Source organism: Bidens hawaiensis, unplaced genomic scaffold (genome assembly GCF_021521415.1).
Source record: "Bidens hawaiensis isolate Kalapana, Puna unplaced genomic scaffold, B.hawaiensis_p1.1 tig00004759_1, whole genome shotgun sequence".
Lineage (NCBI taxonomy): Eukaryota > Viridiplantae > Streptophyta > Magnoliopsida > Asterales > Asteraceae > Bidens > Bidens hawaiensis.
The window spans coordinates 747,557-763,082 of NW_027491296.1; the positions used below are offsets into that span (position 1 = coordinate 747,557).

Sequence of the window (15,526 nt, forward strand, 5' to 3'; positions counted from 1 at the left end):
TCATGATCAGTTTCATAATTTACATTTTCCCATTCTACTTTGAATCTATTTATTTTTAAGGGTGTTTTTTTTAATGATCATTGAATTTGTATTTGATTGGTAACATTGGTGAAACGGATTCAAATGAAAGCCGATGGCTTCAAGATTTGTAAGCACAATCATCATCTTTGGTTTTTTTTTTTTCATTCAAATGTTATTCCTTTTGTTGATAATTTAATAATTGTTTTCATGATTCATTTTTGAGAAAATTGATCTTTGCCTTGGCTTTAAAAAGCTTGAGGAGTATAAACGAGCCCAAACTCGTCTTAGTTGCATCGATTTTGAGCTCGACATTTCAAGCACGAGTTGGGAACGTGAGCAGTTTTTCAAGTTTGAGAATCTCGGCTTGTTTATTATTTTTTAAAGAAATTATATATATTTATAATTATTTCTATATTTTTATTATGATTTTATAAAAAAATTATATATATTGTTTAGTTATTATTATCATACTTTTATATAATAACGATTAAATAAATATATACTAAATATTTTAAATAAAAAGGTATATAAATAGTAGGCTTGTTTAGGCTTACAAGCCAACTCGAGCAGCTGAGTTCAGGCTCCTTTACTAAACAAGCTCATTTTTAGGCTCACGTTGAGGCTCGAGCCTGGGCTCAAGATCGCTTAGACTTAGATCAGTTCAAGCTTTGAAGTGAGAAATTTTGATCTTAAACATCAAAATGTAACTCTGTTGTCTTTTGACTGTTTTTGTAAGTATTATTGTATCTATTGTGTATGGCTTTGTCTATCCAAACACCCTTTTTGCTATTCATACACCCTTTTAACACACATTTTATCTTATATGTACACCCTCTCTAAAGAATCAAAGGATGTCTAAATAGCAACTCCCTTGTGTATTAGGTCTCATGGCTGAAAAGTACAAAAGGATGGGGGCATATTATGGCTTCTTTTTACCTGCTGCTTTTTTACTATGTCTAGCATTAATGATTGGGGCTACATTCGTCGGTAAAGATCATAGAGAGGTATGCATAATATGTCAATCCTTATTTAGTTTAGTTACGCTTTGTCCGATATGTGGCGAGGTTGTGGAAACGGTTGAACATGTGTTTGTCTCGTGTGGCTTGGCCAAACGATGTGGACGTTAATCTCTCAATGGTGCAAGGTGCCAAGTCTTTTCAATTGTAGTTTCGGGATCTTTTGGAGTTGCACAAGTCTTTCATGCAATTTGTTTGGTGGCGGTATGGTGTTTGTGGAAGAAGAGAAATGCTTTGGTTCATGGTGGTAGTCCGATTCAAGCCACAAGCTTGATGGAGGAGATTAAAGTATTAAGCTTCCTTTGGGTGAAGAATAGGCCGCGTAGACTGCAGTGTTCTTGGGAGGATTGGCCCAGATTCCGGGGGTAGCGAGAGCGTGTGGTGGCCAGTTTTTGCGGGGTCTTGGCCATTCTGTTTAGGCTTGCTGTTTGTGTTAATTTATTTTTGGTCGTTGGCTTTTGTGTTTTTTTTCTTGCTAGCTTTTCTTTTAATGTCATTTCTTTGTCGTTCACACAAAAAAAAAGGTTGTTACAAATAAAAATTAGTTGTTTAGGATGAGATCGATACATCGATATTTATAATTTATATTTGATCTTTGAGATTTTTTTTGCATATATCAACAAAAGTTGGTTGTTCTTATGCAGAGATCTATTAGATGGGGCATAGACATTATACGAGGTTCACGATATCCGAACATAACATGTGAGGTTTGTTTTTCCTTCATATGTTTATCAAAATAATTGCTTTATGTAGGTTAGAATCGTAAGATGTTCATACTGATGTCATAAAAATTGAGGACTTTGTGTAGCATAGCGCACTGTTTTTCACTTTTTCATACAAGAGGCGTAATATACTTGTATAAATTTTTTATATGTATCATACGTTTCTAGCATATATATGATTTGATACATAAATTACTTGTATAAATTTTTTATATGTATCATACGTTTTTAGCATATATATGATTTGATACATAAATTACCTATATGTACTACCTAAAAATTATATTTATAACATTCAGATGCAAAAAACTCCATGTACAAGAGGCATGCACCTTAGTCTGCTTTTATGTGAAAACATCACGCCTTAGGTATGTGTGGACTCTTGCTTGAAGCCGCGGCTTGCGCTTAAGCGTGTTTTTGAAACCAAGATTAAAAAAACATGTGATTTTTAATGTATAGTTCCCCCCTAAGCTTCTTTAGTTGTACCTAGACCTTGTTTGGTTGTACGTAGAGACATAAATAAGGTAGTTCATGCTTTATTATATTACTAGACGGGTGCCCGCGCGATGCAGCGGGTGTTTACACCTGTTAATCACGTACAAATATAACTGTTTATGGTTCGGTTAAAACCTTGAAATCGTTTAAATCGGTCATTGGTTTGACTTGTTTTTTCTTTTTTTTTTTACTTTCGGTTTGTTGGTCGGTTTCAAAATTTTCAAAACGTAGTGAACGGTTGGTTCGCGGTTTATATCGGCAACCGGCCATATGAAACCAGAATAGACTGTAAATTAACCTAATTGCAATATGATTCATTTTGTAATCTTTGTTGTTATTATTTCATGTCCTAGATTTTCCATTGATATTTACCATTTATGTGGCTAAAATTATCATTTTTTATTTATGATAATCTCAAGTATCATAATATGTTGGTTTTTAGTTAGAATTGATGGTACATTTAAATTATTAGTTATTTTAAAATAAATTTATTATTAAAGTTTAAACCGTGAAACCAAACTGGAACCAGACCGTTAGTAACGATTCGGTTTCAACTTTCAATGGTTGAGTTTGGTTTTGGACGACAAAAAATTAGTATTAACGGTTAGGCTCACAAGTTTAACTTAAAAACCATCAAAAACGACACTGAACACCCCTACGTAACATATTAATTTATTTAAAATGAAAAAAATTACAACAATATCATATCCAAATTAAACAGAATAAAATGCTCGTTTTTATGGTGCAGTTTGTTTATAAAAATATTAACGTATGAAAAGACTATGGTCATTTAAAAATCATGGGTGGGAAGTTAGTTTACAAGTTAAATTAAAAACATAATATGGTTAAAGATGAGGGACCAAACTTGTAAGTTGAATGAATTGTGTTTAAAAGACATGTTTACCCTTACTAACACATGTACCTCATGCTTTAAGTGTTGTATATTACTTAAATATGGGTGTCTTAATTTGCCCTTGTTTGATGTATTATATATAGTATAGATTAAGTTTTTTTTTTTTATATACGATCTTTTTTCTGTTTTGGGTAGAGTAACACGATACCAAACATTATACAGAACTAGTTTAAAAGCTTTTCATGAATGTCACATGTGTTTAAGGCTAGTGCTTTTACCTTGAGCCTCGACCTAGCTATAAGACCCAAAGTGTATCATACATTTTTAATTGGTGCAATTTGGTTCTTAATCTATGGTGTAACAATCTATATATATTCTATCACTCGGTTAATCCAATGTTGCATTCCCACAAACACACGTGGAAATTGATTTTCATTTTGTTAGGAAAAAAAGGCCACCCATTGTGAAAAACATATTGACAAATGATGAGATTGTTAATATCTTTACAATGTCATTGTCAACTTCTAGATTTATCTTTTAACATGACATAAATTTTTGTACTTGTAATCGAAGTCGAAGTATGTGTTCGCCGACCTTTCATTTTTTTTCTTTTTTTAGAAGTTACTACCACAATCATCTTCACAATTGCCACTCCAACCACCAACATAGCAAGACCCAACTTCACAGCCTCAACTGCAACCACCACAACCATCATCACAACTGTTGCAACAACCGGACACACAAACAATACCGCAAACATTGCAACCTCATGAGGAGGATCAGATATGCTTTGCTCAGGTTTTCTCTCAAGTCCCACCTATAATTTTAAATCTTTAACAAATATATGCAAAGTTCTCTTGGAGTTATTATTTAATTGATATTTTGACTTTTATATAGAAATAGTTAATGAATTATCATATATCAGTATGTATATGATTTTATATTGTTAAAACTATTATACTACATACTTGGGTTTAAAATAAAAGGAAAAGAAATGATAAGACTAAATAGAGGAAGAAAAAAGAAAAAAAATTATATACTTAAAAGGCATTCTCGAGTTAAAATAAAAAGAAAATAAAGTGGTAGTTACATTCTTGAGCTAAATCAAAAGAAAAAAATAGAAATTTCTTTTTTTAACTTTACAATTATGTCCTCATAGCAGCATAGAAAAGAGAATTGAGATGTGGTAATTAGTAATATTGCAATGGGCTATAAACTTTTACTTCACAATCAGGTCATATTTCGTTGGAAAGTTTTGGAGGAAAAAAGCCATAACTTTTCTTTCCATTATCTTCCTTAAAAAAAAGAAAAAAGAAAATGAAAACTCATTAATGAAAAAAGAAAAAAATTCTTACATTTTCTTTTCCAAACCCTTAAATAAAAATCTCAGGAATGAATGTTATAGTTGTCGTAACCGCTTGGTAAATCTAATTTGGAAAACCTAAAGAACCATGCAACCCGCTAAACATATCATTCGATCCGAATAAAGTGCTTGAGTTTGTTAATCATGATCTAGCTCTTTGGTAGTTGGTTAGTTTCAAGTTTTCCTTTAGCCCTTAATCTTATGGTTAATTGTATGGGCCAACATTGTTAATTCTTCTAATGTGGAATATAAGGGTGAAGTTCAATGACAGATTGATCTTAGGTTCAAATCCTCTAAAATGTTGCACAAAGGTTCGGGTTCGTCTTTATTCAAGTCACATTCATAGGAAAGTGCTCGAATTCTCCGGTATACGCCTTCGTTGTCTGAAACCCTTGCTTCAATAGATGCAACTGAGAAAAACTCTCACGTATTTAGTAATAAGATGGCATGAACTTTTGCTTACCAAGCCTTAACCGGTTTTTTCCATTCACTCTCTGTAGAGGTAGGATATTAAATCTACCCCTAAACAAGTAATATACACTACCGCCGGTTGTAAGGGTCAGGTGCCATGCAGATACCATTGTGCCAAAGCGATGAAAGGGTATACAACCTTATATAATAAACATTCCCTGACGCCTCGGGAATGGTAGCGCCAAAGATCTCCACAAGCATGGAACAAAAAGGATGGATATTCATCGTAAATGACGCCTAATCAATAAGGGATAAACAAAACATGGACAATAGTACGACATGTCAACATCAAATGGCCGCGATGCCCACCAACTCACTGGAACACACGTGCAAGGGATATAATTGGTGGAGAGCCTGACAAGGCTGTTGGCCACACCCTCTCTCTCCTCCAACGGCTATAAATACCAATGTACCTCTAAACGGTAAAGGATCTACGATCGAATACTCTCAAATATCTCCCAATACTTATCACAAATAGTATACTGATTCTCACGCCGGATGGTGGTTACCAAAGGATCCCCCCCCATATCCTTCGTAACGAGCTCATGGTGTTCTATTTTGTAGGTGTGTTACTCATTTGCGCCAAGAAGGAATATAACCCATCGTGGGAAATAGGGGCGAAGTTTTATTAGGACCGGGGGTGGCCCCGGTCACTTCGGTTTTCTCTGTCAGTAGGGTAAAATTCGTGATTTTATCCGAAAATGTTTATAGGTATTAAGCGCGGTCACCCCTGATGTATTTTTCCTAAATGCTACCTGTCACCACTGATTTTTTTTAAATATAATACCCCCATTATTTGGTTTTTTATAAAACCTCGTAGTTTTTATAAACAAAAATTACAAAATATAGTAAAAAACTTTGTGTGAGGCCAAAAAGTGTGACTTGCGATATCAAATTACGAGACCTGTTATATGTTAATGGTCAAGTGAATAGTTAAAGCCGACGAGAAAACAGGACACCAAATGAGAACTTCGGGACACGCATTTAGCTTCAACAGGTTAAGGCTTCTAGAAGAATATATATTAGGCTATAAATAGAACACTTGTAGTCGTTTATATGTGTGTTTTCTATGGTTTAAATCATCCACCCAAGGGGAGCTCACCTTGGGTGGGTCGGTTCTCTATCAATATATCAAATCTTTTAACCAACAACGAGATCGTTCATCTATATCTTATCTTTATGTTAATATTAATGTTCAATCGTTTGATTTTCCGCACCCGTCTCGAAACTTTGTATCAAGAGCAAAAACGTTCGCGGCATTCAATCTCATATTGCGAGAAATCCAAGGGCGTGGTCGGTTTGGGACCTACACTTTGTTTTTATATAACTCAAAATTGTGGGGGCTATTTGTAAAAATAAACAACTTGTTTAAACAAAACATATTTGAGGAATTCAAAAATCTTAAAGGTCTTCGAGCTGCTTTGTAATTCTTCTTCTAAGGTACTCACCTTTCCTCTCGGCTCTCGCATTCTTATGAATCTCTTAGGTTTTGTTGGTTAAAAAATTATCTATTTTTTTTAATTGTAAGAACAATCGTTTGAATGAATGAAAAAAATTAGATATATAGATATCATATTCTTTGTTCCGACCCGAACTGGTCCACTGACACGAACCGAATCGTCGACCCGAAACTTTTTAGGTATGTGACTTCGGTCACCGCCGTGACGAAGCCCAATCTTCACCACTGGGGGGAAATACTGTATCATCTTTGGACTAAGTTATTAGACCTAAGGGGGGATTATGTGTTTCTTCATTGGCGTCATCCGTGCATATGGCTAGAACAAGTCATTCATAGCTTTTTGGTTCAGATGAGTGGAAGACACCCGTTAAGTAGGTTGGCCAGAAGTCAAACGCCAACCAAGATGAAACTTGGAAATTGCCGACGTAATCAGTAGCGGCAAAGGCATCACTAACGCGTCCACCCTTCGACCGACCATTACAAACAAAACAAAACCGCGACCATAGTCGCAGACAACCCTGCCACCAAGCATAATGGCCTGGTGGGAGGAGGAGCAAGAAAAAGTCATGGCAAAAGTACAACAAAAAGTGTCGTCTTCCGTCCGACTTAGAACTCTGTTCGATGGAGAAGCAAGCAACAACAAGCCGGACGAAGATTACGAAGAAGAGGAAGAAGGGTTAACTCCGATACAGCGAACTAAGTTACCATCTAGGAAAACACTGAGTGGGGGGCTAAACAGCCAAGAGGATGAGCGTAACAAATCACAACGCTCGCGCCATATAGTTAACTCACGCTTGGATGATCCAGATTACGAACAAAGCTAGAAAGATCTAGACGCATCCGCCAAAAAACTAATAAAATACCACCCAGATGCAAGCGAAGACTTCTCAAGCCATATTGGCCAATACCTTCGGCAAGAAGATCTAAGTTAATCAAGAAAATCGTGGAGGCGGAGTTTCTAGAAAACCTAAAGATTCTTCCGGCAGTTGGTCAATATGATGATCTATCGGACCCCGATGATCACTTACATACCTACATCGCGGCAGGTCTAGTGTCAGGGTGGACCATGCCACTATGGTACCACAAATTCACACTAACGCTCGTAGGAACAGTGAGATCTTGGTTTGAACGACTGCCTGAAGGGCAAATTACAAATTGGAATGACTTGCCAAACAAGTTTACCCAACATTTTAGTCAACAACAACGCCACATCAGCGACCCAGCAGACATCCTCGGTGTCATGCAAAAAGATAACGAAACAGTGGAAGACTTCATCTCCAGGTTCAACAAAGAAGGGTTAAACATTGGAGGTATAAGTGAAGAACTCATGCGCGCAGCCTTTCGCCAAAATGTGAGGTATTATGACCATATCCATACCCTCACAGGTAGAGATGGCATGCCTCAAAGCTGGGATGCCATCATGAAGGCAGTTAAACGCTATGCGCGAACAGAAGAGAGACTGGGAAAGGAGCTAGCGCGCAATGATGCAAGAAATGATATCAATAGGCCCGTCAAGGAAAGAAGATCGCCTCAGTCTGGTCGTGAATAAACCAAGAACCCCAGTCAAGAGACAATACTCCTTACGAGGTGCCCAAAAATAAGCAGAAGGGGCAAGCATATCTCTCCAGTAGGTGGACGTCGCTCGCCAAAAGCCCCGCACAAATAATGTATATGGATGGAATCCAATTCAAAACGCCTCCCTCATACAAGCCAGGACCAAACGCGGACACAACACGGTATTGTGACTACCATGAGCAACATGGTCACACGAACCAGTGTTCAAACCTGAAAGATGCCATAGAGGAGTATATCAAAAACAGAAAGTTGGAACACCTAGTAAAGAGTATCAAGGGAAATAGAAAGCGGCCTCCGGGTCATGATGGCGGAAGGTCAGGAAAGAAAATTAAAGACCTCCATGCTAACATGATTTTGGAAGGGGTCGTAAACAAGAAGCTCCAACAATAAGAAAACGAAGCTTGGAAGGAAGAACAAGTCATCTTTCCAAAGATAAAAGGATGAGCATACAAAAAAGTGTCGTTGGTGCTCACCGCTGTGTTTGGACATAATAGTGTGCCTTGCTTCTTCGTTGATGCGGGAGCCACGTCTGATATAATGTATCGCCATCGTTTTGACCTCTTGGAAGACGTTGACAAGCATCGTCTGGTCCCCGTTAATGCACCATTAACTGGTTTCACTCAGATCTTGAATACCCGTTAGGAGAGTTAACATTCCCGGTGATGCTTAGTGATGGAAAGCATTCAAGAATGGAGGGCGTGGGCTTCATCATCATGGAAACCCCACACCCACTCTATGATATCATCATGGGAAGAGAAGCAATAGCAGACTTAACGCTAACCCGTCAACAGCTCACAGGATACTAGGAGTACCAACCCCCACGGGAGTAGCGATGATCCACGCTAATAGGGAATGTCACGTGGCAGACACAAGCGTCCGGCCAAAGAAAATGATGAGATCAGACAACCCAAGGGAACTAGAGAACTGGGTTCTTAACAGGAAGTTCCCAAAGCAGAATGTCACTATCAGATATTCTCTCTCAAATATCACCCTGTTAGCGCCAAAAAGGCTCCTCATCAGAAACTTAGATGTGTTAGTCTGGACATCGGCAGACATGACCGGGGTGCCAAGATCCAAGGCGGAACACCGGTTGAAAGTAAACCCAGTTTTCATTACAATAGTGCAAAAGAAAAGATAAATGGGGCCAGGAAAAGCGAAAGCTTGTAATGAATGACTGCAATAGCTTATAGATGCTGGAATCATCCACACAATCCAATACCAAACATGGAATCCAGTTATGGTACCGAAGGCGAATGGCCAATGGAGGATGTGCATTGATTTCAAAGACCTTAACAAAGCATACCCTAAAGATTGATATCCCTTACCAGTGATTGATCGAAAAGTGGACGCACTGGTACCTTTCCGGTACAAATGCTTCCTAGACGCTTATAAGGGATACCATCAAATCCACATGGCGGCAGGAGACCAAGATAAAACAGCGTTTCGAACAGACAACGGCACATACTGTTACAAGATGATGTCGTTCGGACTAGAGAACACAGGATCCACATACCAGCGCCTGATGGGTAAAGAATTCAAAAACCAAATTGGGAGAAACTTGGAGGTTTACATGGATGATTTGGTAGTCAAGAGTGACGCTGAGTCAAAGATGTTAAAACATATCGAAGAAACCTTCAACACACTCCGCAAGATAAGCATGAAACTAAACCCAAGAAAGTGCTCATTTGGGATGGAAGAAGGAAAGTTCTTGGGGTCATCGTTACAACGGGAGGATTCAAAGCGAATCCAGAAAAGATTGGAGCGCTCGTCAAAATGCCCTCCCTAACAACTATCAAACAAGTGCAAACATTGAATGGGCAGTTGGTCGTGTTGAACAGATTTTTGTCGAGCGATGCCGATAAATCCTTCCCGTTTGTTTCGTCCCTAAGAAACTGCCTCAAAATGACACAGTTTCGGTGGACAGTTGAAGCAGAAACTACATTTCAAGAAATCAAAACCTGATGGGCAGAACTCCCAATGTTAACGGTGCCAAAGCCCAAGGAACCGCTGGTAATGTACTAGGCCGCGTCCGACAGAGAAATCAGCGCAGTACTGCTAGTAGATAGTGACAACATTCAAACACCTATCTACTACATCAGTTGCACATTAATAGACGCTGAAACCAGGTACTCCACCTTGGAAAAGCTAGTACTGTCATTAGTTCAATCGGCACGCCGATTGTGATACTTCCAAGGACATCCAGTTAACGTTCTCACCAATTATCGGCTGCAAAATGTGCTAAGCAAGTCAGAGATTTCAGGCAGATTAGCCAAATGGGCGATAGAAGTGGGAGAATACATAATAAAGTACAAACCTAGACCCGCAATCAAGGGACAAGTTTTGGCAGATGTCATAGCGGAGGTACCGGCAACGTGAGAATCCGAATGTCATAGAGACTTAGAACCCCCTCGTTGAACAGCCAAAAGAACAAGGCTGGCAACTGTATACAGACAGGGAGTCCAATGATGAAGGCTCAGGTGCATGATTAAAACTAAAAGATCCAGACGGCCATGAATTTACGTACGCAATATGCCTAGATTTTAAAAGCACGAACAATGAGGCGGAGTACGAAACATTTTTGGTGGGTCTAAGAATAACCAAGAAGTTGGGAGCCAAGCATTTAGAAGCCCATGTTAACCCAATGCTAGTGGCAAACCAGATTGAGGGCTTGTATGAGGAAAAGGATGACAAGATTGCCTCATACATGGCATAGGCTAATCGCTGATGATGAATTTCACTACATGAAAAATCAAACATATAAAGAGAAGTGAAAATAAACAAGCAGATGCCCTCAGCAAATTGGCATCGATCAGCTTCGATCACATGGCGAAGGATGTCCGAGTGGAAGTCTTGGCAAATCCCTCCACCACCGCCAGAGAAGTTTGTGTAATCTCCACAAACACGACCAGCTGGATGACCCCCATCATCAACTTCTAGTCGTCAGGAGTCCTACCAAACAGTAAGGAAGAGGCCAGGAAGATACGCCACTAAGCACTAAATTATCAGTTGCAAGATGGTATTTTATACAAGTGATCTTATCTATGAGCAATCCTCCGATGCATGGATCCGTAGGACGCGAACTACATGTTGCGTGAAATACACGAGGGAATTTGTGGGATTCACGCGAGCCCAACAATGGTAGTGGCCAAAATTATGAATGCAGGATACTATTGGCCTGACATTCACGTGGACGCATAAAAAGAAATACGTCGGTGCAGCGCATGCCAACGCCATGCACCAAATACCTTCCGAACAAAAAACACGATGATACCAGTGACGCCTGCATGGCCATTTCATAAATGGGCAATTGGCATAACCGGTTCATTCCCTGAAGATCTGGGGCGGGTGAAATTCTTAATAGTCGCAATAGACTATTTCACCAAGTGGATCGAAGCAAAACCTGTGGCCACAATCAACGCCCCCGGCATCAAGAAATTCATCATTTGTCATTTTGGATTTCCAATGAACGTGGTCAGCGATAAGTCAACACAATTTGCGGATCAGCGCATTAGAGCTTGGATTGCGGAGTTAAACATAAGCCAAGCATTCACTTGTGTGGCACACCCACAAGGGAATGGTGAAGTGGAACATGCTAATCGTAGCATCATTGACGGCATAAAACGAAGGTTGGAATGATACAAGTCAGGATGGATCGATCAGGTCACACATGTCATTTGGACCATCCGCACACAAGAGAACACAGGTAACACGGAAACACCGTTCAGTCTGACGTACGGAGCAGAAGCAATGATCCCGGTGGAAATTGGCTTACCATCACCAAGGAATCTATTACAAAACGACAATGAAAGCCAAATGCACGTTTATTTCATGCTTCTGGAAGAAAGAATAGAGTTGGCTGGAATGCGTGAACAGACTTGCAAGCGCCAACTTCAGAAATATTATGATGTAAAAGTAAAATTCTGCGAGTTCAATGCAAGAGATTACGTCCTTCGCAACAACAAGGCATCAAGAGCGCACGTGCGAGGAAAATTGTCACCAACATGGGAAGGGCCTTATCAAATAGAAAAGGTCCTAGGAAAAGGCGCATATGCGCTGATGCAACTCGATGGCTCGCCGGTCCCAAGAACTTGAAACGCGGCGCAGTTGAGAAGGTGTTACATGTAAACCTATTCCATCTTGTAAAACGAGCTAAGAGCCATTGACAATGAATGAAAACGATACCATGCATTTACCAAGTCTTAGCAAAACAAAACGGAAAATAAATATATAGTGGGACACGATTCGAGAAAGTGCTTCATTAAATTAAAAATAAATATTTACAAAAAGCGGATACCAACATCCGCCAAACAAAGTACAAAGTCTAAGTACTCCTAGACTACAATATACAAATTTAATCCACACGCGGAGAGACTTCATAATCAACGATGTCATCCAAATTCTCCTCCACAGGATTCTATGGCACTGCAACATCATCGCCAGCTGAAGAAGGACCCACCTGAGTTGGTTCCAACAGCTCCCTCAGCAACTTCACGCCATCCTCGTCCTTGGCGTATTGGGCAATGACAGACAATATGAGGAACGAAAGCGCATAGTATTCAGCCTTGGCAGCTTGATACGCCATTTCCACATCAATGCCATGGAGTAAATAGGCTTCAGAAGGAAGGTGATCCCGCAAATGTGTTACTGACTCCTGGAAACCAGACTTGTGCCTCAGTTGATGCGCAACAGTGACGAGATGCCCAATGCTTTTGGTCATGTCGTTGTCAGTAATAATGCATTGGGCAATCTGAAAGAAAAATTGTCAATGCAGAATTAGGGAAATACCTTGCGGATTGCCTGATTCAACAGCCAATTACGTTCGTTGGCACAGCGGCACACTAAGCAATCAGAGGCCCAATAGTATGCTCACGAGTGGCGATCGCATCAGCCAAATTCCCCACATCCGCCTTCCTTAATGCTGCTTAAGCCTCTAATTCGTCAATCTGCTTGCGCGGATTAACGTTTTCCTACTCGTGCTTGCTAGCGGCTTCCTTCGCAGCATGAGCCCGACTGCACACATCAGCAAGATCCTCGTTAGACTTCTTGCACGCAGCCGTAAACTCCTTATAGTGCTCAGCGCGCTCACTGATAAACTCCGCCAAGTCTGCCTTAGCCTTGGACAACTTCCCTTCGACAGCAGCCAGAGCCTGGAGGTTCTCTGCTGCTTCCCGGCCCGCCCTCCAAGCGGCCTCCTCACCATTTTTCACAGTAAGTTCCATCTCTCTCATAGAGGCAGAAGCCTGAATCTTCTCAACATGGAGAGCTCGGTTATCACGAATTAGCTCAGCCACACTGAAGAGAACCCGGACATGATCATAAATGGCATCAGACACCAAACTATCGTGGGTTGGAACTTGCTAGCAATTCGTTCCCCATGCGGGAATACATGCTTCGAAACTCAGAACAGACAACGGGATCTTCAACATTGGCGCAACGGGTAATCTTCCATTTAGGCTGGTAAGCCTGGTTGGACTTCAAAATTGGCGCCGCTGTCTGTTTTGAAGGGAAAGAGGAATCTCTTTGGGCTTTGTTGATTTACTAGGTGATGAATTTGTTGAAAAAGATAATAGTCGAGGTTATGTTTTAGCCCACTAGGTAGAGGCTTACTTCCTCAACTTCAAAGCTACAATCTTGACCTTGTTTTTCTCAACCACTACACAAATTCGTCCGAGTCTAGATATCATTAGCGATCCATGGTTCCATGTTGATTATACTCGATGACATGGGGCATGCCATCATCTTCGTATATTCCATCGCCAGATTAAGGAGGCGTGAGACTATCACCTCGTTGTTTTCGAACCATGAACGTTAATTCTTGAAGTTAATCTTGCACGAAATTCATTTGTTGTGCGATGTTGTGTTTCTCTTGTTCCATGGACACAAGGAGTGAAGCTTGATCAAGTGTGGTCTTGGGCTCCTTTTAACAACTAAAAGAAATATGTGAAAGGTAGAGTGCGGTAAGGTAGGTTCTGATACCAAATGATGTACACAACTTTGACAACGGCTATATTTCACAAAAAGGCAACGAACATGGAAACATATATAGATCAAGATATAGGCTTTCCACTCAAACTAACTCGTTGGGCAACTTAAATCATTATAAGGTACAGATCGCCACTTAATTCTGATCAAGACTCCAAAGTTCACCATTCAATATTGACAATATTGAAATAGCAGTCGAAAAACGTTTACTCACAAAGAATGAGATAAACAAAATTTGCAAAATTTAAAGATCATGAGAAAAACTGCAAAGACATGGTGCATAAGCCTTCCGGACAAGTTTACTGGATGTGAGGTGGCTTCATGGTTAACATCAAACATCGTAATTGGTGGCCTACATGGATTACTTGACCCAATATGGCATCGACCCGTTTATTCTCATGGACTTAGACCTTGAGGAGTACCCTAGCACTAGGCAGTTTGAATCATCCACGTGGTTGCTGGTACATACACCCTCAAAAAGAAATACATTTTGAACCTTGTACAATAGACCGAACTAAGCTTATATCCTCGCATCCGACCACATCTAGCCATTAGCTTTAATTTATAGTTCTACTTAATCTACTTTCTTTGGTCCGGTTATTGTTGGTGCACCTCAGTAGATACTCTAGCTCCGATATCACATTTGCAGTTAACAAAGTGTGTTCATTTATAAATACTTTGACTGCAGCCATTAGTCTGCAAATAAACAGATTGTATGTTATTCTAATGGCACCGTTGACTTTTAACACGTTTTTAGATCAACACTTTAGGCCTTCGCTGGGTCACAAAGTTCTAAAGGCCTTGTCAGATTTTGATTGACGAGCATGAGCAGAGTGCCATATGTTTGGAATTTTACCTTTTCTCAAGGTCTAAACGGAAACGACACATAGTTTCTCGTTCATATACTAAATTCAAATATAAATATTTTGTGGACACAGTTGTTGAACTTACCTTCTTCAAGGCTCTTCCTCATGTTTCATGCCCACAAGAAGAATGTGGAAATTGATTTTCATTTTGTTGCATAATAACTCACTCAATGTGACAAATGAGGAGATTGTTAATATCTTTAAAAAGTTGTGAACTTCTAGATTTGTCTTTTTACTCGATGCACTTATCTTGTATAACAACTTTTTCCCGTCGTTAGCTGTGTGGGGAAGTATTAGATTAGTCATTCACTTAATTATAATAACCATAGTCTTACAATAGGTGCAACATCTAACTCTATATGTAGATCCCTTATGTAAACACATAAAATCAATATACCTTTCTTGTTCAACATATGATAATCTTGTAAATTTTGGTACACGTAATCAAAGTCAAAGTCAATACATTCATGTTTTAGCCCTACTGATAACTTTCAATTCCTATAGAACTTACAACCACCAACACAACAGCAGCCAATCTCTCAACCTCAACTGCAGCCGCTACCCACACCGCCACCATCGCAACTGCCACTGCAACAGTACACACAAACGCCACCGCAACCACACGAGGAGGAGCATATATGCTTATCTCAGGTTTCTCTCTCCCGCCACTTGTTTGATCTTTACAAAATTTTGCAGAGGTGTT

General features: G+C 39.6%; 1 protein-coding gene across 1 annotated transcript in view; it reads left to right on the forward strand.

Moving 5' to 3' along the window:
- Window positions 1-908: 908 nt before the first annotated feature.
- LOC143627992 (uncharacterized) overlaps window positions 909-15,526 on the forward strand; it is a 34,093-nt gene continuing 19,475 nt past the window's right edge. The window contains exons 1-3 of the mRNA XM_077097691.1: window positions 909-1,025; window positions 3,777-3,905; window positions 15,328-15,474. Coding sequence (XP_076953806.1) covers window positions 909-1,025; window positions 3,777-3,905; window positions 15,328-15,474 — 393 coding nt within the window. The remainder of the gene's footprint in view (window positions 1,026-3,776; window positions 3,906-15,327; window positions 15,475-15,526) is intronic.